General features: G+C 36.7%; 1 protein-coding gene across 3 annotated transcripts in view; it reads left to right on the top strand.

Annotated features, from left to right (window-relative positions):
• Nucleotides 1-14,342: 14,342 nt before the first annotated feature.
• LOC145695121 (ESF1 homolog) overlaps nt 14,343-26,382 on the top strand; it is a 50,704-nt gene continuing 38,664 nt past the window's right edge. The window contains exons 1-2 of one of the 3 annotated variants that reach the window (XM_081772043.1): nt 14,343-14,440; nt 22,917-23,049. In XM_081772043.1, the coding sequence (XP_081628169.1) occupies nt 22,930-23,049 (120 nt within the window). In that variant the 5' untranslated portion in view covers nt 14,343-14,440; nt 22,917-22,929. Of the gene's footprint in view, nt 14,565-22,916; nt 23,050-26,382 lie in introns of all 3 variants that reach the window. The other 2 variants (XM_081772042.1, XM_081772044.1) reach the window with 2 other exon arrangements.

Below are 26,382 nucleotides of genomic sequence, written 5' to 3'. Positions count from 1 at the left end.
GTTTCGATGTAATGTTATTTCATTGTAGTTACCGACCACAGAATTATAAGAATTTTGGAAGTCTTTTGCATAAACTAAAACAAACTGCTAGAGAAAGTTAAATCTTCGTTTCTCTATGAACTACAAATAAGTCTCCATCGAGATGATTCAGAAACTTTTGTTACATAGTTACTTTTGTCACATCTAGGAAAAGATTGTCTGTGGGCCTTCACTATTGGAAAAAGAAACTGTTTCTGCTCCTCATTTTTCGTAAGAACGTTGTTGTAATCTATTAGTTTCACACCCCTTTCTGATGCATCGTTTGATACCTGGATGAATTTAACTATTGTCTTTTCTCGAAGATAATCATTGTTATTTGACCATAAAACCAGATCACACTCAAGAATCCCTTTGAGTATTTTAAATCTATCGATGAAAATTTGTGTTTTATTACAAAATCACTGATTTCTCTTTTCACAAGATTTTTTATGGTATCATGTCTTGCCTCTTTGCTGCTTCACGATTTCTCCTTACAGTTTTATTTCTTTCAGCCATTTTTTTTTTTCATTATGCTAACTTCATCATCAAAAACTCAAATGCTATGTGATCCTCCGTCAAGTAGCAGCGATGGCGAGAAAATTTAGAAAGAGCTACTTAAGATAATTCAGCATCTATTTGTCTGTAAATGTACAAAGCTTTCAAAAATAGCAGTTCTTGCAATGGTGAATGGGATGCTTGATCACATTTAAACCAAGCTTGAACATATAGTCGTATCAGAAAAATGCATACTCTCCGAAGACCCCTTTCTGTTTGCTTCGTTAAACGAAATTGTTGACGAAAGAGAAATACTTTTAGACAGTAGATTGTTTTTCCCATCTACCTTGCATGGCGAATTGCTCCAGGTAAACGAAAGAAAACGCCTCGAAGAGCATACCAGCCAAGAACGCAACCTTCGCAAATGCTTTCTTCCGCAAAATTTTTCTGTACATTTTACATGACCAACTTAAAACAGCTGGCTAGAGTAGCGTGCGAATACTGAAACACTTGGGATCGACGCCGAAAATGCTACCCGTACGGGTTGCTTGGGTTCTGTTCTTGATATCAAATGGTCAAATAAAACACCTGATCAATTTTTTCAGTGCGTTTTACATCAACTTAAAACAGCTGGCTAGGGTAGTGCGCGAAAAAAATACAGGATAGCACGCGAATACTGAAACGCTTGGGATAGTCGAAAATGCCCTCCGCTATAGGGTGTTCCCCAAAATCAAATACCAACCTGCTTCCCCCCAGTATGCATTTTCGTCAGAATCCTCTCCAACCCTTATCAATGCTAATCAACCTACAATTAACAACTCAACAAATATTAACAGGATCACCAACCAAATGACAGAACGTTATTTGTTAGTAACTCAAAATGCCATGAAGGAATCACAATTTAGATGAAACATGGGCAGCCATACTAATAGTCAACAAGGGAAAGGATATAACTGAAAGAATAACTATAAGAACGGAAAGAATAATAATAATTCGGATAGAAATAGAAGTAATCAGAAAAAATTTAAACCAGAAAAGTTATCAGTATGTGCCTCGTGTTTTAAGAAAGGACACAAGTTAGTAGTAGTTTTCAAAATAAATACGATAACTAGTAAAAGGGACCCAGAACAAACCAAGCGTTCTGCGAGCGACCACACAGAAAATAGAACAATCTAAAAAACGGAATATGGAAGGCCAGCCCATTAATACATCATTATCGGTTGGTGTAAGAGTCAAATCCGAAATTCACAATTCACTCCTCGGTGAATCAAATCAAATGACCGACGGGAATGCATAAATTTAAATGCGGAAGAAAATAAATTACTTATTAATGTCCCAGTAAACACAGATGTTTTACTAGTAAGAATAAATAGGGCTCTTCCTTGTCTTTGTGGCCAAAGAACGATTTACGGCCGAATTCTAAATTGATACAATTCTCCAATAGAGGAATTGCTAATACAATCGTTAAGCTCAGGTATATAGCTTGAATTAAATTTAAGATTGGAAATACTATCTTTTCTCACTATTTTAGAATTTTGGAACATGGTGACTTCAGTGGCGGCACTAGGCTCGTAATAGTGGGGAGCAGGCCCGCAACTAGGGTTTCTGTCACCCGGGGCAAACACACAATTCGCCCCCCCCCCCCCAGGTTTAGTCGAAAAGTATCACTTACTTATGGATTGCAACTGTAAATAACATTCTTAATGAAACCAGTTATATCGATTTTTAAGTACTTTAATCAAACTTACTTTAACCACAAAAATATATTACATGCGTTATGTGCTCACAAGTTTTAAGAATAATTTTGTACATACATTTTGTTTTAATGTTGTATGAAGAAATCAAAACAAAATGAACTAGAAAATATCTGCCACATTATATAGTTATTAATTGAAATAACACATTTAGTTTTAATAACCCGGAGAATAATTATGTACATACGCTTTCATATTAAAATAAGAAACTAATACAAAATAAACTAGAAAATATCTAGTACATAATAAAGTTATAATTGAAATAACATTTAGTTCTAATAAACCCAAAAATAATTTTGTACATACGCTTTCATTTAAAAATATAAAAACAATACAAAATAAACTTGAAAATATCTGGTATATTGTAAATAGAGCAACCCAAAAGCATAAAAACAATAATAGCAATTTAGACATATGGTGGGTACCTTGAACATGGGTGTGGTTGTCTAAGGGTCCAGAAGAAACTAATTTTAAAGAATAATAAAGCATAATTTTAGAAAATAAAGCATAATTTAAAATATATAGCATAATTCTTGGAAATTCTATTTAACTGCAAGTTTAACATATAGTATATTAACCCGTAAGTACTATGGACCGTCTCTCAGACCGCTGCGACTTTTCATATCATTATATTTTCCACAGTCTCTCTACTACAAGTGGATCTTTTCGTCTACCTTCCTGTCTAGCAAACGGTTACATATTGTGAAGTTCGTGTTATAATTTATCCCCTGTGCGCGGCGCTGGAGGGGTCGAGCGGTCTCAGAGACGTACTATAGTAGTTACGTGAGTATTTTGCTGATCAGTTGTTTTTCGTTATCTACTGATTATTAGCAGTTTTGTGTCTTACCGTGTGGCACGTCTTGCACCACACATCAAATAATGACCCAGAGACTGGAAAACCTGAAATAATCACATTTTATAACATGAGTAAAGGCGGAGTGGATACTCTAAACAAAAAATGTACAGATTACACATCAAGTCGTTGAACAAGACGATAGCCATTGACAATTTTCTTTATGCTGGTGGATGTTGCGTGTGGTGTCAATGCGTGTGTCTTGCATCAAGTCTACGCTAAGTCCGCAGTGATGACAAGACGTGATTTCATGAAAACGTTGGCAAAAGGCCTTGTTTGGCCTCACATAGAACGTAGATTTTTCATCGGACATCTGCCACGAGAGCTGAGTTTCTCAATCAAGAGCTTGAAAGTGAGTTTCTCACCATCGCGCATAAGGAGTTCAAAAGGAAAACATAGTCTTCTGTCAATTGAGTTGTAAGCACAAAGCAAAGATACTCATTAGTGTCAGCGGTGTGGGGTACCGATTTCCTTGCAGTGCAGAAAAAGAAGATATAAGTGCCTACCTGAAGAAAGTGCATGCTGTGAGAAAAGTTAGTGCGGTACTTTCTTTACCGTCAAAACGTATTTTCTTTACTTTCTCCATCATATAAGAATTAAAAATAAGTTTTATTCATTACCTTTACACTACAAAAAAATGTAAGAGTACAACTATAACAGTATCTTTCTGTAAGTTTAAAAAAGCTAAAATTCCATGTTTTTCTCCGTTTTTACTGAATTTTTTATTCTCAGTGCATCTATAAGAACAGTGTATTTTAAATTAGTGTTATTTTGACTACATAGAAACGGAGAAAAAATTGAATATTTCAACAATTACAATTTTCGAATAACAATGAAAGCATTGTTGCAAATTTTGACTATGTTCTCTTTCTCATTGTTTTAAAAATATAAAGATTTCTTTACATCGTGAAATTACTATGTTTTATTTTTCTATAAGCAACTAAGATATGTAGGATATCATTTTTAAAAATATGCAATGAAACTACTATTCAGAAAATGTGAAACAACAATGCGGTCTGACAGACCGTTCAAATAGTAGTTACGTGAATATTTTCGTCTATAGTACTTAAGGGTTAATATTTTTTTTTAAAAATATTTACAATGCAAAATCATTGAGAACATAACAATGCAACAATGAAAAGCTTATTTTTATTTCTGTAAATTTTTCGGTGTAATCCTTTGATGTGGAGAAAAGAAGAAAACTTTCCATCAACAATGAAGCACACAAGAACTCCACACTATATTGTTATATGTATGATACCTCTCGAACTTGAGCACTTTCTGTACTTTTTGTGCACCTTTCTGTATACTTTCTCTTTCTGTATATATGCACCTCTAAGGTGCACACAAGTGATAGAAAAAACTGATTCGAGCAAAGCATATCTCTTTACAGTGCATTAACTAGAAAGTTCATTAAATATGAAAGAAATTGCTTCATAAAATATTAATAAATAGATCAAGATATTTAGATTATTTAATGTATAGTAAATATTATACATTATACACGATTAACACGATTAATGTAAAACAGTGACGACGCCAGCTTTAAGTTCTTAGGGGGGCAAAGGAGGGGCAGATATATTTTCGTGGGGGGGCGGCTATTTGCCATATCAAAAATGACATATTTATTATGTTTGACTTATTTTACATTACTTTGTGTATTTCGTTGCTGTTTTCGTATTAGACCTATATGATTATAAATTAAACTTATTTCAAGTAAAATTTGTAACTAACAAATAAGTAACGTCTGCACATTAAATATTTTTCAATGTAACTTTTGAAGCCTAAACAGAAATTGAATTACTTTCTCGTATACTACAAGTAACACATTCGTCTAGCACTATATGCTACATATATATTTTATCTCATTCTCTCTCTGTCTCTACATATATATATATATATATATATATATATATATATATAGCTGCTGAAAATGTCGTAGTCCAATCCAGAAGAAGTGTAGGTACTAGGTGGAAAAATGAAACTGTAGTTTAGAAAAACATATCTCTGTATGTACAATACAAATTTTAATATTAATAATGAAATTCTTATTGTTTTTCAGGCCTCTGAAGTGATTGTAAGTGCTCAAACAGACAATTTCACGAACATCCAGATCCTAACTGTTATAACATTTTTGTTCCACCAAGGGAAGTCACCGAAGTAAATTAATTAGGAAATCAGTGAAACACCACGGGACTCTCCTCCGTTATATACAGTGGTGAAGAAGTGAGTGGCTTAGTATAAACGTGGCGATTTCTCAACAAATTATGCTTTACATCCAGGATGATTAAGAGCAATGACTTTTCCCGAAATCACGGATGCAATTTGTGACATTATTCTTGAAAATTGTACCATTCAGCTAGTGGTGGATATAGCCCAGGGCCGGAGGGCCTAAGCCACCCCAGTTTTTGAGTGACAAAAATAATTTAAGCTATTATTTATATAGTTTTTAAAGTGTATAGTAAACTCACGATATACTTGTTATAGTCTGAGGTCTGGCTGCACCCCGCTTTCTCAGTTTTTACCTTTTCAGCAAAACTTGGGTCAGAGATTCTGGGCATTTCTTTGGAACTCGTCGGTAGCATAATTCAGAATGGCTTGGGTATTCGCAATTTCTCGGCATAATGGGTTCCCAAAAAATCTGTCAGGAGAATAAAAGAGTGACGGCATTAAGAGAAGTCTTCCCCCAATTTGACCGTAATGCTGATCAATTTCGCTCACTAGTAGTATGGTTGTACCACTATGATCCTGAAACGAAACAACAGTCAATGGAGTAGTAGCACTCATTTCTCCATAGCCCCAAGAAGTTCAAGACACAGAAGTAGGTTGAGAAACTGTTTGCAACGTTCTTCTGGGATAAGCATGGAGTCGTACTCATAGACTACCTCCGTAACGGTCAGATATTAAATCCAGAATCTCTACATTACATACAAATCTGAAAGAAAAATTCGAAGTTCAACGCCGCGGAAAATGAAGAGAAAGGAATTCTGGTCCTTCAGGAGAATACACCTGTCTATCAAGCCCCTGTGAACACAACTGACATTGCATAATCTAGGATTTCAATGTCTAGATAACACATTCTTATTCCGCAGATTTAGCTTCGTCTAACTATTACGTGTACTTATTTCCCAAACTTAAATAACACTTGAAAGGACGCCATTTTAGATCTGATGAGTAGTGCTACGAACAGTGGTGCGAGGAAACTTTCAGATTTTTTAACTTTTCTGCAAAAACTGGAGCACTGCACAAGGTAGTATATTGACTCTCGGGGGAAGTGTAGAAGAAGTAAAACTTCACCATTCCACGTGACTCCTACTGGGTTGGGCTACGAATTTTTCAGCAGTTCCTAGCCAATATGGTAGACGTCATATCAGTACTTTGAAACAAAATAAGTAAGGGAGCACTAGTATATACCAATTACTAACTAAAGATCAGCACTCTGACAATACGTTTTATTGGGAATCAATTTAATTCCATAAATTTATTATCATCATTTGCGGGAAGGGAAAACACAACTCTTTTTATCCCATTCAAAAAATTAAGTCGTGGTAGTTGCAAACTAAGCTGTTATAAGCACATCCTCTGAATATTGAAAGCCGAGAATAATGTTACAGAAAAAGAAGTATAGTACTTTTAAATAAAACAAAATATGAAACTGAAAACTTCAAACCTGGATAAATACAAACAAGTTACGTAACTGGTTTCACCTTTCTTTTGTTTCCAATCGAAGTTGATCCAATAAGAAGAAAACAAATCAACCAAATCTAGTATTGTTCGCTAGGCACAATAATTAAAAATCATAACAAAGAAGTATAACTAAAATTTACCTCAAAAAGCGCTAAATTAGAAAACAGAAATATGCGTGCATACCCAGAAGCTCAAAAAAGAAAGCTTGAGAACTAATCTGCCACATAGTAAATACATGGAAAGTAGACTACAATTTGACAATGAGATTGGTTATGATACTGATATAAAATACTACATGTAGAATGTTTAAAGATTGTAGGAGTCTGGGGGGCAGTCCAGATGGCAGTCAGGGGGGCAGAAGTAGCTACTAGGGGGGCGCTCGCCCCCCTTGCCCCCCCTCTGGCGTCGTCACTGATGTAAAACAATGATTGAAATTAACAATAAAGCATAATAAAGCATAAGTTGGACTGATAGATAACAATTCAAAATGCCTCGAAAAGCTCTCAAGCAAAACTAATAGATAAAATTTCATACATCCTTCACTCGCAAAATCCCTTGGTACTCGTACAAGAAACAATTAAATACACCGAGGCGTGTAACTTATCTTTTCCGCCACAAAACTGCCCTCTAGTTTAAAAACATTATAGCAATTGCGTAACATTACAGGGGGCGCGTCTGAGCTAAACTCTTCAACCACCTCCAAGCAACGAAAATCGGTAACTTTTCGCCTCCGCCCCTATTGATAACAGCGTTTTAAACTTCAGAGCTGTTCTCAATGGAATTATAGAGCTTCTTCGTGGCTAAGCGGTTAGCGTACGCGCCTTTGGCGTGGGAGACCCGGGTTCGATTCCTGGCGGGAGCTCATGTGGTTCGGATTCCACGTTAATCAGTAGGTTCACGTCTTATATAGCCTTGCTAATGAAAGGGACGTTAAACTCAAAATCAACTCAACTCAATGAAATTATACAGACAAACAGCTCCTTGTGGTAAGAAAAGGAAAGGGGGGCGGATTATCTGTGGTCGCCCAAGAGAACAAATGCATGCAATATTAGGTTTTTAATGTATGACATTACACCTATTTAGATGAGGCTCTCTCTCTCTCTCTAAAAGAGGTCCCATGGAAAAGGCCAAGTAAACTTTTGATTTCTTTTAACCTCTAGAATAAGTTCCTCAAGGGAAAGGGTGCGATTTTTAAAACAATTGATACACTATCTTCTTTCTGGCGCCCCCTCCAACCACGCGCCCGGGGCACGTGCCCCCTCTGCCCCCCCTAGTTGCGGCCCTGGTGGGGAGGCAAGAAAAATTTTTGAGAGGCGAGGCAACCACACTTTCTTTGATTTGATTATTATTATTATTATTTCATGCTGAGCTGCTACCAATCCAGTTTATTTCTGACTGCACAGCTTTATGCTTGTGGGTAGTAAATGAACATCGGCACGTTTTTGGACACACTTTAATATAAGCACCCCTCAGGAACATAAACTTACAACAAATATTGAAAGAAGCATATCGCGGGACGCAGACAAGGTTGGACGACGACAAGCCTGGACACTTAATTTTGGTCACTCCCGACAAGGTTGGACAACGACAAGGTTGGACGACGACAAGCTTGGACACTTCTCAATTTATCCTCTTGCGCCAGACTCGAACGAATTCCTGAGGTGTCCAAGCATGTCGTGGTCGATCCCGACAAGCCTGGACACATTCCTGGGGTGTCCAAGCTTGTCGTGGTCGATCCCGACAAACTTGGACATATCTAATTTTGGGTCGCTCACGACAAGGCTGGCCAACGACAAGCCTTGACACATTCCTGAGGTGTCCAGGCTTGTCGGGATCGATTTTGGATCGCTGACGACAAGGTTGGCCAACGACAAGCCTGGACACATTCCAATATGCCGATTTGGTGCATTCAAAGCACAGATCTGACAAATACAACTGTTTATTCACTTGTACGAGTGTACAAGGACAGTTAGTGTTATAAATGTACAAGGGCAACTGTTTTCTCCGATTACACTGCAGTGTTATTTTTATACCACCGTGATATTCATAAAAATCGTAAGAAGTACCACAGACATGAGGGTTCAAACCTATTCAAGCCATCAGGCTTTGGGGCCGCTACGTTTCGACGACACCGTATCGGTGCCAGCTCAGTTCGACAAATTCCGGGTTCGATCCCAGCCCCCGCCAAGTGAACTTTGTGGTGGACAAACACCGTGTGCGTGGGTTTTCTCGGGGTTCTCCCGTTTCCTCCCACTTTCTTCATTCCACCATTTCATTCATTACTCATCATCACCGTCTCCTTTAGCCTAACCGTGGGACGTAAAACTTAAAGATTTCATTTCATTTTTTTCAGTTCGACGAAAATTTTATGTACAAGGGCACACATCCCATTTAATAATTATTTAAGTAAATTATTTAAGTAAAACGAAAATTTTGTAAATAGTAATAATCTCTTTTAATAAAAGATAAATAAATTTAAAGTAATTCGAAAATCCTCTAGTAGAGGGCAGTAGCTGACTGGCGAGAATCAGCCAATAGCGATATAGATGCGAGCCATGCAACTCTATATTGAAGGGCATGTATGTATGAACTAGAAACGCCTTAACTGGTAGAGTTTGTTGGAACAGACATTTCAAATTGGGTCGTTGACGACAAGCCTGGACACATTCCTGGGGTGTCCAGGTTTGTCGCGGTCGATCCCGATAAGCCTGGACACATCTCATTTTGGGTCGTTGATGACAAGGTTGGACGACGACAAGCATGGACACATTCCTGGGGTATCCATGCTTGTCGTGGCCGATCCCGACAAGCCTGGATACATCTCATTTTGGGTCGCTGACGACAAGGTTGGACAACGACAAGCCGGGACACAAAAAGTATCCAGGCTTGTCGTCGTCCAACCTTGGCGCGGTCCCCATATCGCACAAATAAAGTAAAATGAATTGTGAATGTTAAATGCACGTATGCCTACAGCTTACATGCTACAAAAATGCACAGTTTATAAATAAGTTCTTGTAGAAATATAATTTGATAATGATTTCACCCGGTATTTCTTACAATGTTAGTACGTGCATAATTGGCAAAGACATGTATGTGGTAAATTTCATGTCAAAAGAGCAGTAAATAAGAACAATAAAACGAAAAAGCCTTTCTTGTGCATTTAGCAACATTTTGTTTTACTCATTCTAATGTTTGTATTTATAAATGAGCTCATGTCACGAAGCAACTCACTATATGCTTTTAACCCTTTTAGGATTTCTACTTTTTGAGGTAAATTTTACTTACACTCAAACAACTACTGCTTCCTTAAGCCCGACTCACACGGACCTGAACTGAGGCCTCAAACTAGGTTACAACTTGACAGTGTTGCTTCCATGCAATTTCTTTTATCCTGAGGTTATGTAGGGCGCAGACAAGGGGTCGGACTTAACTACTACGGTGCCGCACCTCCCCCTATGTACAACCTCTGTATGAGGTTACAAGAACAAGAACAAGACAAGGGGTCTCAGACGATCCTTAAAACTAGATAGCTTTTACCAGCAGAGCCTCTTGTGGCCGCTGTATTAAACAAGCAAAAAACACTTGAAGAATGTGTTACGCACAGAGCAATCAACTATCGTAATCGTAAATATTATTGTTTTTCTATTTCCAAATATGAGTTCATCCGAAGAGGGTGAAATAGCCATAGCAGCGATATCTGCTCTGTTGGTGTGCCCCCACCAAAAAAAAACCACTAGAGAAAGATAAAAGAGTTGCTGCTAGGAAAGCACCGTATTTTCAATGGTGAAGAATAAACTGCTTCCAGATCCTCGTTCCTATACACACACACACACACACACACAAACAAACAAACACACACACACACACACACTGGACCCTTCAGAATTCTGTACGCTAATGGAATTAGTAACTCCGAAAATTCGGAAGCAAGATACAAACATGACGAGGTCTGTACCTATACCTTTCTATACCTTTGCATGAACCAGATTATCGAACTGAAAGTCAAATGACTTGGTCAAATATGTAATTGAAGGCAGTTATCAGGCGCGGAAAGCTAAAATAAAGGAGGAAGAGCAATTTTCTAGAATAGGTACTGAGGGAATCGGCTCAACTCACTACCCACAAAAGACATCCCATAAAGTAAATTTATACGGCACCGAGGGTCCCTCTTATGCGCTACACGCGGACGTTTTGTATTGTGCCAGCATTCTAGAACTGTTCCCTAAAATTGAACAATGGCCATTCAACACTAATGACAATTAACTCTCTCTCTTTTTTTTTTTTTTTTTTTTTGTGGTGGTGTTTACTTTTTGCGCACCACATTTTGGGAGATTTATAGATAAAATGCAATACTTTGCATGAAAGACATAATTCTGTAAGCGATAGAATTAAATACAAAGTAATACACCTGTATTTTATGTCTACAAGTGTATGACTACTAGTGTAAAATCCTTACAAGTACTTTACTATGGATAAAATAAGTGAGTGCATATAAAAGAATTTCCACCGATGCTATATTTCAGCACAGTATAAAGAAGTTGTATTTTATGTTTACAAGTGGAACGCTACTAGTATGAAACCATGACGAATGCTGTTGAAACTCATGTCATTGCCAAAACCCACTCGTTTAAACTGCACTCGCTCACTAATGCTGGGACCTCCAGCTTCGTCCTGCCCTAACTCAGTTAGATAGCATTCGTGCTTTTTAGTGGGCACCTAGCACAGGTTGTTTTGTGTTTTGCACTGTAGTTTTTATAAATATATCCGACCGCTGTATTTATACGCAAATCGTAAAAGAATTATAATTTTTCAACAATTGCTTATGATGCCCCCTTGAATTTTAACTATGCCATATGATATATTTTTTATGTCGCCCAGTTCAAGTCATTTAGAAAACAATAGGGAATTAGTGAAAGAATTCTAGTGCGCAAAAAGTAAAACTGCACGCTCTCTCTAATACAGGATGTCTCAAAAGTCCCTACCACCCCTATTAATATCCAAATGGATGTACTTTCAGCGAATTTGATCTGGTAGGTGAACTTGAGGGTTAGGGGGACACTTTCTGGCGTAGGTTACTTGAATTTAACTTTTTTATTACAAACGCTACGTGGGTCATGTGATACATGAGCATAGGCTAGAATTTCACCAGAAAACCGAATCTGAAGTCAAAATGCATTTATATTTATGTGGTAAACAGTTATCCACAATTGAAGTTGTGAATTTGACTGCGTTTCTTTTTATTGCAAGTTGTGAATCATGCCGTCAACCAGGGACGAACGCATCTAGATCATCAAAATATGGGGCGGGAGGAGTGCCCGCGCAGTGGCTGTCGATTTCAATGCGCGTCATGCACAACGAGCACCTGTATCGCATGTTGCAGTGGCACGGTTATTGACCAAATTCGAGGAATCGGGAACAGTTGTGGATAGACCCTGTAGTGAACAGCCAAGGACAGCCACGGACAAAGAAACAGCTACTGCCGTGCTGGCTTCCTTCTCGAAGTCACCGCAGCGAAGCACACGTCATTTACCAATGCAGTGTGCCGTGAGTCACAGTTCAGTGCACAGGATGATCCAAAGGTATAAGTGGCATCCATATAAGACGCAATTGCAGCAACATTTGTCAGAGGACGATCCCGATTGGCTATTGGGGGTAAGTCCGCAGTTCGCTATGCAGATACTTTTTCCGGATGCAGCCCATTTCTACGTAAATGGTGAGCTCAATAGGCAAAACATGCGCTATTGGTCCCGTGAGCGTGACAACCCCGCTTGGACAGATCTCTCGAAAATGACCGGTGCAGGGAAAACTATGGTATGGGCAGGCATATGGGGAACAAAGATCGTCGGTCCGTTTTTCATTCCAGGAACGTTAAATGCAGACCGATACCTCGCGTTGTTGCAGGAAAACATAATGCCAGCTCTGATGTCCGAGGATAGTACCTTCCCCAGGTTCTTCCAACAAGATGGTGCACCTCCCCATTATGGCATCCATTTGCGTCAGTTCGTGAATGAACAATTCCCTGGGACATGGATTGGTCGACGTGGACCAGTGAAATGGCCTGCCCGACCACCGCACTTAACCCCCTTGACTTCTGCCTGTGGGGACATGTGAAGGCTATGGTGTATGCTGTGAAAATTCGTGGTTCGCCATCTTGAACAACGTATCATGGCTGCCTGTGAACAAATATCCCCAGAAACCTTAATACGTGTCCATAGCAATTGGGAGAAGCGCCTGAACACGTGCATTGCCCAGCACGGACAACATGTTGAGCACATTATGTAATATGAAAGTCACACCTGCAATTGTGGATAACTGTTTACCACATAAAGATAAATGCATTTTGAATTCAGATTCGGTTTTCTGGTGAAATTCTAGCCTATGGTCATGTATCACATGACCCACGTACCGTTTGTAATCAAAAAGTTAAATTCAAGATGGCGGCCGTCCGCGTACCCTACGCCAGAAAGTGTCCCCCTAACCCTCAAGTTCACCTACCACATCAAATTCGCTGAAAGTACATCCATTTTGATTGTAATAGGGGTGGTAAGGGACTTTTGAGATACCCTACATATTACATTATCTTTTGGTATACAAATTGCACAGTATACTTAAATCACCTATTTTTATTCTTTTAAAAGGTGCAATTACATTTGTTCACACCAGTAGTGTTCATATTACGAGCATACCTTTATTCTTGCATTTTTTTTAAATAATATAAATCGTACTCACGTTATACAATATATATAAATATATTATGACTCTATTAATACCATTAATGATTCTCTTGTTCAGGCAGTATTGTTTTGAAATGACAGTGAGAAATAAAGTTGAATGTCGTCAGGCGCTACTCTTTTCTGATTGGTAGTTGTATGCAAGTACAGGATCCAAATAAGGACAGCAGAAAATTTCAACCTGCACTAAGGGCAAGTTATTTCTCACACGATCGTTAAGTAAGGTCGTGAGTTTTATGGGGCGTTTACACTTAGTCGATTTAGTCGCACGACTAAGTCGACTCGCTGCATTTGCCACTAAATCGAAGCAACTAGGCCGAATCAGATTGATGGATGTGTTCAATTATTTCAACCACAGAAAATAGAACGTCTTTTAATTCAGTTGCCAGTCGATTAGTCGCCTTCGATCAACAAGCGTATAAGTTGAAGTTCCGTTTACACGGTCGATTAAGTTGAATGTGACGTCAATTCAACTGAATCAAACGCAAATCGACTAAGTGTAAACGCCCCATTACATCGTGAATCGCAGCCTTATTTCAGTCCCGTATGAGACAGGCTTTACTATTTATCGTAGGATCATGCTTCATACTTCGTTTTTACTTTTTTTCAGGATAGGACATACTTTCCACCGGTACTACTCGCTTGTCCGTATTATACACGAAAAACGGGAAAATTGGGAGATTTTTCGAAAAAAAAAATCGAAATTTTTGTACCCCTCTGGCCTAGGCCTGGGTTTACGTAGGAATCTGAATTTTCTAGATATTGAATCTAGAACTTCTAGATATTGGTATGAAAGAAGATGAAGAAGAGGGCACAAAAATTTGAAAGAAGATGAAGAAGAAATCACTTTCACGCACATGAATTTTTTGTCTGTGATGTGTACAGTGTTGTCCATGTGTAATGTAGTGTATAATATGTGTCAACTTATTTAATGTTCACCTGTTTAAGTTTACATATCTATTGTAATGTTATTTTTTTTTTATATCACTGAGTTATATTTTATATAAATTGTTGTTTCTAAGAAATGTAAGTGTGTTGTTCCTTATTCTGTTGTAAAATTATGAAGTACAAGGATTTTATCTCCAAGTACTTTATACTTACTTGAAAGCTTAATTGATTAACTGTAGTTTGTATGAACCAAAAGTTTGTGAAGATAGATAAAGAAAGTCAGATAGTGAAGATATAATATGCTGTCAATTATTTCGAGAAGTTAACAAAATTGTAGGTTATGAATGAACATCCGGTAAACTAGGTCTTAAGCTTATAATAGTATTGATTGTTGATGTCTTTCCGCTGTAAAAACTAGGGGTATGTTTTAGTTTCTCCCCCAATCTTGTACGTATAAGATCTTCTAGAACATAGGTCACTCGATATAGGTTATTAAGGCATTTCTTCCGAAGTTGGTCATCCTGCTGGTTTTCGACTAAAGTTGTAATAACAAGTACGAAAATTTAATAATCATCAATTGTTACGATCGTTTTAAAAGGGTATAACACAGGAGGTGTAGGGTAGAGTAGAGCAAGGTCGGGATAAGTAGGGTAGGTTTAGCTTAGAGTTAGAGATGTATGGATCCATTTTGTTAATAAAGTTTAATTTCTCGTATCTGCGTGAGTATTCAAATGCTCGTTACTTTCCCACAATCCAGCCAAGCAGTAACCTTGCGTGAAGTAATTCCCTCCCCTTGCCATTTAGTTCCATGTTTATAATCGCTTATATAAGAATTAAACACAACTTATGCTTTCCCTACATATTATCAAACAAGCAAGCAAGTGAACAATTTCTTCCCGGTAAATTTTCAAAATTTAGCTAAAAACGGATTACTAACGTTGGAACTTAACCCAGTTACTAATTTTGTTCTTTTCTGTGCCAAAGTTTAATATTTAATTCACATAGTATTGCCGAGCGAGCGTTAGCGAGTGAAGGTGTATTAGAGCCCCGCAGGGCAAGTTGTTTTCCATCTTTATTACAGTTAAATGGGAAGGGGGACTGTGTTCTAGAACCTTGCTGATTTTCAGTGTTTCTTACGTCACAGAATATAGCTGAGCAAGCGAATGGAGTTAGAATCCCCGCAGGCCTTGTTTTCTACCTTTATGGCAATTCGGACAGAAACAGAACACTCAGGCCGTGTCCAAAAGTGCATAGTGCACACATCAAGGATGCACACTCGAAATCTACAAAATGGAGTACACACTAAATAGTTACACTTCGTCAAATTAGCTTTTGATTTGCATTTCTTTACAGCGCCTCATCGTGGTGGAATATGCAACATTGATAACAAAAAAAAAAAAAAAAAAAAGGGAGAATTTCGCGTGCTAAAAAAAATAAAAATGCTTTCTTTATTTTTTTTATTTTATTTATTTATTTATTTTATTTATTTATTAATTTTTTTTTTGTAGAATAACTTTCCACTTATATTGAAAATAAATATATCGTACAGATTGACAAGATGGGGAACCATCAAATGACTTAAGAGTTTCTTTTATGTATGTCAACAGCTTCATTTTTGCCGTACCTGCAAATATTTGTTATTTCGGATCTCTCACGGGCAGATTAACAAAAGCGGAGCGTAAAGGCAATACTTTACAAAAGCGGAGCGTAATATGTTTGTCTTATGTGCACAATAATCTCCTAACAGCATAAAAACCACTAAACTATTGGCACTGTTTTATTTTATTAGGCATGCTTACGCGAAAGAGTATTAACCCCAACGGAAAAAGAGTAGCACTGGTGGTTAGGGCGCTGACGACACTGTTGCGCGTCAGTAGCTTAGGAATTTTATTGCAAGTGAAAGTAAGCAACTTGCAAGAGCGTTAGGACACAAAAGGTAACGAGGGGAGCGCTATTTACAATAATGTGGCTTAAAGCTATTTTGGGGAGAGAGTTCATATTGGGTATAGTTGCTTCCTCTACGGTAGATACACAACGATGACAGTATAGTTGTCGTAGTTCTGTTGTATAGCTTCAGTTAAATGCGCTAATATTGAAGTTCCTTAGATGTTATTCTTTCTTTGGGGAATCTATAGATTTTACCCGTATTCTTAATCTACATCAAAAGTTAACACTTACAAGGATGACAAAGGAAAGAACTGGTGGAGTTGACCAACATAAGAACCAAGATTTACAGGCAAAAGCTATTATGTCACTATGAAATACCAATTTATAAGGATCACATATACTCAAAGGTAGATAACCCTAATTAAAGTAATATGGTAGAAATAAAATAATTAAAAAAAAAAAGTAAAATTACTATCTTATAAGCCCGCTTAAATGGAGCTCTGTACATTGTATATACAGTAGAGCGTCGATTATCCGAAGTAATTGGGGGACATGGGTGTTAGGAAAACTGGTTTGTTCGGATAATCGAACTGTACTGTACTGCACTATACTGGACTGTACTTCTACAGCCAGTGCCAAACCGACAGAAGTGTGCTGATTGTTGAAACACAGTGACTGGCGGCTTGGCCGGTCAGCAGCGCCTTATAAAGACCCCATTAGAAGCAATGTTCCGCCAGCGGTGGCTCAGTGCGGCGACTACTGTGGGAAACTTGGTTTGGGAGTGAGGGGAATGATGGCCGGTAGGGTGGGAGAGTAACAGGTGCGAGCGAGTACACAGTTCGGTTAAGCGGTCGTTCGGTTGACCGACGTTCGGATAATCGACGCTCTACTGTACTTCAACATTTGCGTGCACTTAATTACGCTTTCGGCGGCCTCCATCTCTCTTGAAATACACCCGCTGTCTCACCTACATGCTTCCGAGTGCGTAAATGGTTCCTCAATAACGAAACAAATCCCCTCGTTCAAGTTCTTTGATAAATGTGGAGAAAGAAGTTTTTGATCTGTGTTTCACTTTTGGTCAGCTGTCAAAATGCAAAATTAGGTCTATCTACCTACGAATTAACGCTTGCAGCTGTAGCTGTAGAAAGATAAATAATCTGGGTATTCATTATTCTATGCTAGAGCTTACCATTTTAATTCATACGCCATTAAAATTTGTCATTTACGTGCAAATAGCTGTATTACCGATAGTATAATTATTTCAATTAAGCTATATAAACCATGTAATATTTAAGCACAAATGTCTTTATAGCATTATTAAAGAAACGTTTTGTTGGGTGCTTTCTGTACACTATTTTAAATTCTATTGCATACTCAAAGAACATAACGTAAATACGTTTGTTATTTGCGTAACATTTTTATATTCCACTTGTAAAATCACTAATTTGTATATTTATCAAGTAAATTATTATTAGATCACAAGTATATTCACCTCAACAAAAATATTAAGAATATGCCTTTTAAAATTTTATTAGGTCACTTTACGAGAAACCGCTGTGTTAAGCACACAAATACAAACATACGTAGAGAAAGTAGAAGGTAGTAATAGGATGTAATGCTGTATGGTTAATTATTTTAGCCTATTTTCTGTATGTTCTTAATTTTATTAAAATTCAATGATGTCATTTACTTGCCACTCAATCGTCTTAATTAGAACAACTAAAGTAACTATAAGAAGAAGAAAATTTTAGACCCAAAAATATCAGCACCAGCCTGGAACATACAGGCAGAAAAATGAAAGACTCTATATAATAATATGTAGGTTGTTAAACGAAACTGAAACTTTTAGTTAGAAGTACTGTATCAAATAAATAAATAAATATCATATTTGTGTAGTTTCAAATGGATTTGTAGTACAGTTTATACTGTGTATTTCTTCGTGTTGAGGATAAGAAGAATCAACAAATTAGTAAGAAATCCTAATCTGTAGCTGAATTAGAATCTACATGAATAGTTTTTTACAATCATTACTATTTTGTTAAGATTTGTATAGGGGGGACTTTTCATCCTTCCCAGTATCAATATGCTACTTTCTAAAACTGGAATGAAACCGTACTTAAATTTACCTTCAAACTTCGCTGTGGCCTATTGGAAATCTTGAATGTTGAGATGGAAATCGAGCTCTTATTGGTCTTGTGTACGTTGAATGACTTTAATGTTTATTTGTTGGTTTTCGTTACATTATATACCATACACTACTGTAACAGTGTGGTTTTATAACGTCCAGCTTTATGAATGTTCTAATCAATTGTAATGTTAAGCAACCGGTTAACAGAATTACAAATTACGTTATCGATATAAAAAATCCTTTATCATAGTGTATAGTTTCTGAAAATTTCAAATAAAATGAATACTTCCCTTATTAGTCATTTATGTCGTTCTGACATGTTAACTTTTAAGTTAATGTATCTCAAATACGGTTCATAACTTTCATCGTCCTTTCTCCATTTCGGAAAATTTCATTCTAAGTACAGAGTTATTACAATGTTTCCCGCTAAAAGCTGATCACTGTCCGTTAAATGAATGACGTAGTCTCAGTTTTCCATAAGTGACTTATCACTTGTCAGGCCCGTTGATCTGCATACTTCGCTATTACTTTTAGAACACTCCATGTTGTAACGTCATGGAGTGGCAGTTAACGTCATGGAGTGGACGGCAGTTAACGTTTTCGGTTCTGCTAGATTCCTGTGATTCATAGGCTACGCCTATAGTGCGTAACGCATTAGAAACTGGAATTTTGAAACGTTCATCGCTTTCCTTGTCATAATCGGAATCATCGTTGTAATATTCAGGAAAATCACGCAAGTATACATTTGCTAAACTAAAGATTACTCAGCGGCGCTTAAAAAAATTACACACTGTAGACGCTGCATTATGCTCATAATCCAGTTATTCATACCATGTGCATTTTTTCTTGAGTTACATTATCAACACAAAATGTAACGAAATCTTTTAAGTTTTATGTTTCACAATTATGTCCTTTACGCTAAGAGAGACGCTGGTTAAGACAAGTAAATGATGATGGAAGAATTGGTGGCATGCGAATGTGGGAGGAAACTGAATTTCTCCGAGAAAAGCTACGGACGTGGCGTTGTCCACCACAAACTTACTTAAACGAAGATCTAACCAGGGACCTCAAGCACCAGAGGTAAGCGTTCTACCACTGAGCTACCGTTGTCTCCACATATTATCAATGAGAGAAGGTTTTTCTTTACCATCTAATTCTATTAAGATGATAACATACCGTATACGCACCGAAGTTACTTTTTTCTTATTTTTTAAAAATAATTTTCACTTGTCTTTTGACTTTACTTTCACCTAAAATTGTTCCCAGGTAATCTTACTTTACATATTCCATGAGTAATTCCTTATATCTTTAGAAATGAAAAACTTTCGTATCACAATTAGCTTTGCACTTGTTTTGAGTGTTGTAGAAACGTTTTCCTTTATCATAGCAAACCAAGATCCTACGACAGGGACGACATTTGTAACTCATCATAAAAAGTAATAATAGTAGAACTTATATAATAATGATAAATTTTGATTGTGTCATATTCGTTCTAATGACGAGAAAGAAAATACTTTCAATTAACTACTTTTTGTATTTATTTGCGTTGCTATAGCAACAGCATTCGATTTCTCTACTACCATTGTATTGGATACCTTAGGTCGATGGTGATAAGGACAATAATGATGCTTTCCTTCTCCGTCGCCATTGGTTACTTTGTAAAACAAACAAAACTTCCGATAAGTCAAACATATGTAATTGAATGATTCCGCGATCGGGTTTTTCTATGAACGGAAAACTAACTCCACGCCACTCATCCTATGTTTATTTACATTTAAATAGATTGTACTACATCTCAAAATGAGAATCACCTTTACCGCCTCTTGTCTGTCAACATTGTTTTTTGTTACTTAGCAGAGTAGATTGATTTAAATCACTTGATTTTAAAAAAAATAAAATTCGTTGATTTAAATCAAATTCCGAAATAAATTAATTTAAAGTGAATATAAGTAAAATCCCGTATTTGTTCTGTTACTTCGATTATGGATAATAATAATCATAATACAATGAGACTCAAATATTCGTACAGCACTGTATGTAAACGAATGTTTGAAGCAGCGGATGATTAGGGAAAATCCCGTTTTGAACGAGTAACGGGCAAATCCTGCTTTCTTCTTTTCGTAACATAGGGTTTATAAATCGTTAAGTATTCCAACGGGAAAATCACCATCCACATTTAAGACGAAAATTATTTTGTGTGTGTGTCTGTTTGTTTGTTTTGTTCCCAGATAATAGGGGCGTATGTAGAGGGATCTGATACCGTCTTCGAAACTTTATATATATATATATATATATATATATATATAATAGAACTTTATGTGAAATTTGCGTATTTTATGTTTCGTGCCGTGAGCTAGTTCCGATTAAAAAAATCTCCCTGCCAAACAGCAGTAACTTTTGTGAAAAAAATGTCATGTTGATAATCGTTGCTGTACTTTTTCCTTACTGCTTAAGAAACATTGGGATTGAAATAGGTTAACAGTTGGGGATTAATTCAAATTTAAATCCCAATACTTTCACTTAAATGGTATAATTAACATTTAATACTAATTCATAATGTTTTTTCTTCTGTTCGCGACTTGTATTATACGAGGGGAAAGATTTGATTTAAATAAAAAAAGAATGATTTTTTAAAATCGGAATAATAAAATGATTTTTTAAAATAAAATGATTTTTTAAAAATATTTTTAACACCCTGTTAATGATGAAATTAACCTTACAGTACGAACGTCTGTAATAGATCCTATATATGGCATATAGTACTAATATCCAGCTGAACATTTCTTAATATTGTGCTAAAGTGTTTTTACAGACTTGAGATAGGATTCTTTCCGACTTGACAATTTTATTGCTTTTTTTAAAAATACTATTATCATTTTAATTTCATTCACAACCTTTTATTCTTTTCACCACACCTTTTGTCAAACAATTCTGTAGCAGTAACTGCAGTGATGAATAAGTGTTTTAATTGTCTTATATTCTCACGAGTTTTCTTAAATGTTTCAAGAACTAACACTTTCTGATATTCACGCCGCTTAGACACCACTTTCGTATTCTTTTCGGTAAAAATCGAGATCCTTTCTGTCTCAACTGTGGCTAAGTAAATATAAATAGCATCATCATATGTATTGCATACTATAAACAAACCTACTTTGAAGCGAAACACTTACTTGTGATCAAGTCTTTTGTTTGTTGGACTTTATTATGCGTAACAAAATAAACATATAATTTTTAAAAAAGGGATTTCTAATACTGCATTGTAGTATTCCTTCCATTAGTATTGTTTTTCGCATTATACATTAGTATTGTTTTTCGCATTATATATATAAGGGGGCTGCGGTGGCTCAGTGATAGAGCGTTCACCTCTGGTGCTTGGGGTACCTGGTTCGATCCCAGCCCCCGCCAAGTGTACCTTGTGGTGGACAAACACCGTGTGCGTGGCTTTCTCGGGGTTCTCCCACTTCCTTCATTCCACCATTGCATTCAGTACTCACCATCACCGTCTCCTTTAGCCTAACCGGCATAATCGTGGGACGTAAAACTCAAAGATTTCGTTTCATTTCATTTTTCGCATTATATATTGATCACTCGTTGTGCGTCGTAATAATTAAGATGCGATCAGGTCATACAGTGACAATTAAACGCTAAGATATTTACTAATTCGTGTCAGTACTTTCTATATAGTTACCCTACCACTACGAATTCCAGCTTATAATGTTAACATTTGTTTTCCTGATTTTTGAAAATTGTAAAGAAAAACAAATCATGTTAGTCATATAATCATCAGCTGCTTCTGTGTTCTTTAAAATTTTCTCTTTTTTCTTCGTACTCCTTCCTTTCCATATTCGATGATATATTAGCGAAAGTGTTTAGAATGTATTTTTTAAAGTGTTCTTTGTGATAATGTTCTTATTTCCGTTTCAGAATTCTTTCATTCCGTCCATGTGTATCTGTATTCGAGAGTTTTTTTAGTGTGTTCGATATAACGGTATAAGAGGCATTCATTTTTTAATTAAAATATTTATTTATTTATTACAGTTTTTCAATTAAAAAAAGAACAGATCTTGTAAAAACTGAAAAGCGGTTTTAGAAAGCACTATGTAAAAAATGAAGTGTATGGAACTGCCTTTGAGTTCCTTAATAATATTTCTCTTCAAAAGTTCACATTATGTCATATATTTTGTTTTTCCATTTGTTTGAAAGTTATGAAAATTGCAAATCTATTGAAATTTTAATGTGAAGTACTATTTGTGTTGACAAGGCATATAGAATCAGATACGAAGACAAATTTACGTCAGAACTTTATTAGCACTCTGTTGAAGGATTGGTGGTTCAGAGTGCATTCGAGTAATTTTGTGTATCATAGATATTCTACAGAAGTATGTTGGCCACAAGTACTGACTAAATTAGGTATAGTTATAATTACTAAATATAGTACACACTTACAACTATTAAGTTCCGTTTCTTTTTCGCAGAATCATCTTCAAAATGGATGATGTTTTGAATGACAGCAGATTTGCTCATGTCCTCAATGACCCCAGATTTAAAAGAATTCCAAAGAATGAGAGAAAAGTAAAAATTGATAAGCGGTTTCAAGCAATGTTTAAGGTAAGTGAATTACTTTAATTTATTGGAGTTACTGAAAATATATAATAGAATTGGAAGCAGACTACTATGCAAACAAAGCAATTGAGTAAATTTTTACTATATTGTAATCCATTAATCTGGAAATGTACCGTATGAGAGAAGAAAATAAGTTGTCCATGTAGTAAAATCACGAAATAAACAAAAATAATCTGAGCATAACGGTTGTGAGAGACAATTTGTTATTTTTATAGTATGACACTCCTGTGTGTTAGTGTTGACATTCACAAAGCTTTGTTTGTTCTATCGGACGAGATAAGTGGCTATCGTAAGTTAATGAATATTGCTTAATGTAGTAACAGGATGCGTATTTAATAGTAACAAAGTTTGTACTGCAATCTTGATTGTAGACGCTGTTTTTAAATAATCCATAGCACAGTTTTTTGGCACTTAGATTAGAAGTTCTTAGATTAAAAGAAATACTTGTACTAGAATGAGTGCAATCAATTAGTTATTCTGAACTTAATATCGTGGTGAGCTCTGAGCAGTGGAGTATAGTATATCGGTTGCATTTTCCGCTAGCTTGCAAGCATGAAGAAAAGGGAACATAAAAGTAGAACGAATTAGAACAAAGTTCGAATAAATTATCTTAACCCGTCTAAATTTCATTTCCATTGTAAAGAAGCACATACATTGTTCAGGAAGGACACCTTAGTTTTAAATTGTTTCTGCAGAGCAGGAAATTTACCAATAATGTAATTCTTCAAGCAATGTTGACTCGTTAAAGGATTTGTACTGATAAAGACGACAAATCGTCAGTCGAACGTCTACCATCAAGATTGCCATTGTTTACCGGTGGGTGCTTACGTGAGTTACAAACCTCATTAATTAATGTTGTATTATGTAGACGATAAAAAGAGATCTTTTCAGCACATACCACACACGATGCAATTCAAATCTTAATAATTCGATGGCCAATTCATAACAAACAATACCATTATATCTACTGTATTTGGAGATCATGAAAATGAAATGAAATCTTTAGTTTTACGTCCCCTGGTTATGCCGGTTAGGCTAAAGGGGACGGTGATGACAAGAAATGAATGAAATGGTGGAATGACGAAAGTGGGAGGAAACGGGAGAACCCCGAGAAAACCCACGAGCACGGTGTTTGTCCACCACAAAGTCCACACGGCGCGAGCTGGGATCGAACCAGGAACCCCAAGCACCGGAGGTGAACGCTCTACCACTGAGCCACCGCGCCCCCTGTATGTGGAGATCATGTCTACTGCTACTGTATCTGTTAGTAATGCACCACCTACACTACGCTATAGTAGCGCTCTGCAGTGTTTCCACATATATTGCCTAGTTTATATTACAGTATTCCACCTTTTTCCGAGGTGTGTATTACGGTAGTGGGGAACATAAATAAGGGCTAGAGAGAACGACTTAGAAGTAGATCTACGAACAAATGTAAATCCAAGAAAAAGGAATATAAAAAAAAAAATAAAAGAAGGAAAGGTCAAGGGCAATCAGAGTTCAGGACAATTGCAGAAAGAAATATTTCAAAAAAAACAGGAAAGTGCGATTAGCAAAGGAACAAAGGTCAAACACAGCAAATGAAGACAATTACGGAATTAGAAGATGTAAAGAAGGAAAAGAAAAAAAAATTGAGAATCCATAATTCAGAATACTTTGTTGGAAAAACCATAAGATAACAAATACCATCAAAATCCACTAGAGATAATCTGAGAGAAGTAGAGAAAGCACTAAAAAAGCTAGAAGTAGTCAAAATTCCCGGAACATATGAAATATTGATAGAAAGTATAGAAGTGGCAGAGTGCGATGGGTATATCTTTCTGTGTAGGATGATGAGATATATCTCAAGTGAGAGAAATATACCCAAGGGTTGGTGAAGAAGGGTCACTCTTTAAGAAAGGAAACAATTCAAATAGAGCAACTATCGTGGAATAACAGCGAGTCCAAATACCAAAACCAGAGGCGACCCGTCATAAGGGGCCCGATGAGCCTGACCCTCCCATCACTTTTGTATTAACATAGAAAAATGTATGTATCTTAAGTTATCCTGCTAGTATTGTTGTTATAGTTTCCCTCTGAACCAAAAAACAGTAGTTCTGACTCATTTAAATCAGTTTTTCCATGTACTACGTACGCGTATGGTCACGCTATTCACGCGGTCAGTACAAAATAAAGGCAGAAAGCGCCTGAGCTGTTTCAGTGTGGACTTAGTATCATCTCGCATTGACTCGTGTGGCGAACAACGGGAAAACGCAGCTTGAATGTAGGTGCCATGGGCCAAGAATCGTAGGTCCTCATCACACGATTGCACCCGACAACTTCCGAACGAAAAGGTTTGAAGCTTGCTTGTTGCCAAAATTCGTTTTGTCTGTAGAGGTTGTTGATTCCGCACTTTCAGTTGTTCTGTCTCTTGACCTTGCTCTCTTGTGTTACTTCTGCTGAAGGGATCCAAAATTAAGCGCGTGTCCACCCCTCAGTTTAGACGTTCATCTTTTTAGTGTCTTTTGTGCTTTATTTCCCCCTGTGTTTTCGTGTGGTTGTGCGAAAATGAATAAAGTACGCGTGTTAGAAAGTATTACGCGCGTTTCTAATAGGTGAACCCTCAGAACTTTTCCACATTTAAACATTCCTTTCCGGAAAATGACTTAACAGTTGTATCCTCTTCCTGTCCGATGCTGAACAAAGAAAAGCTGAAATCCGTACTACCAGCCACATAGAGCTATGATATTCTTTGCGCAATTAATAACAAAAGTGATTTATTGCTATTTCTGCGTGACAATGACTTAACAGATTCATTTTCTGAGGTGTCAACACTGGTGGACATAGTGTTGTTGCCGTATGATTATACTTAACATGTTAGTATGATAAGTTTTTCTGACTGAAATTTCGAGTTTTTAAGCAATTCGCTTAATAATACACTAGTAGTAGTAGCAGCAGTAGTAATAGTAGTAGTAACCATAAAGTATTTGTCGTGAGGCTTGGCCCACCCTACCTTTTATTCCACGAGCCGCCACTGACCAAAGCCATTGGAAGACTTTTTACAATAACAAATCCAAAATCGAAAAGAACAAGGGCGAGGAGCAACACAGTTTTAGAAAAGGCAGATTAACAATGTATCTTTTGTTTTGACTGCGAATATTGAAAGGAGCTGAAATTGTGGTAAACAATTAATTGTGGTACTTATATCTCTAGTTAAATCATATGACAACATATTTGCGGAACACATAAAGAAAGTTTTGGCAAATTTGAATAGAAGAGAAAAGAATATGGTGAATCAAATTAGAGTGCGGACGAACTATGGAGGAAACGAACTTCGAA

The sequence above is a fragment of the Thermobia domestica genome, chromosome 9 (genome assembly GCF_964235325.1).
Source record: "Thermobia domestica chromosome 9, izTheDome1.hap1.1, whole genome shotgun sequence".
Classification (NCBI taxonomy): Eukaryota; Metazoa; Arthropoda; class Insecta; order Zygentoma; family Lepismatidae; genus Thermobia; species Thermobia domestica.
This window is presented reverse-complemented; position numbering and strand designations above follow the sequence as displayed.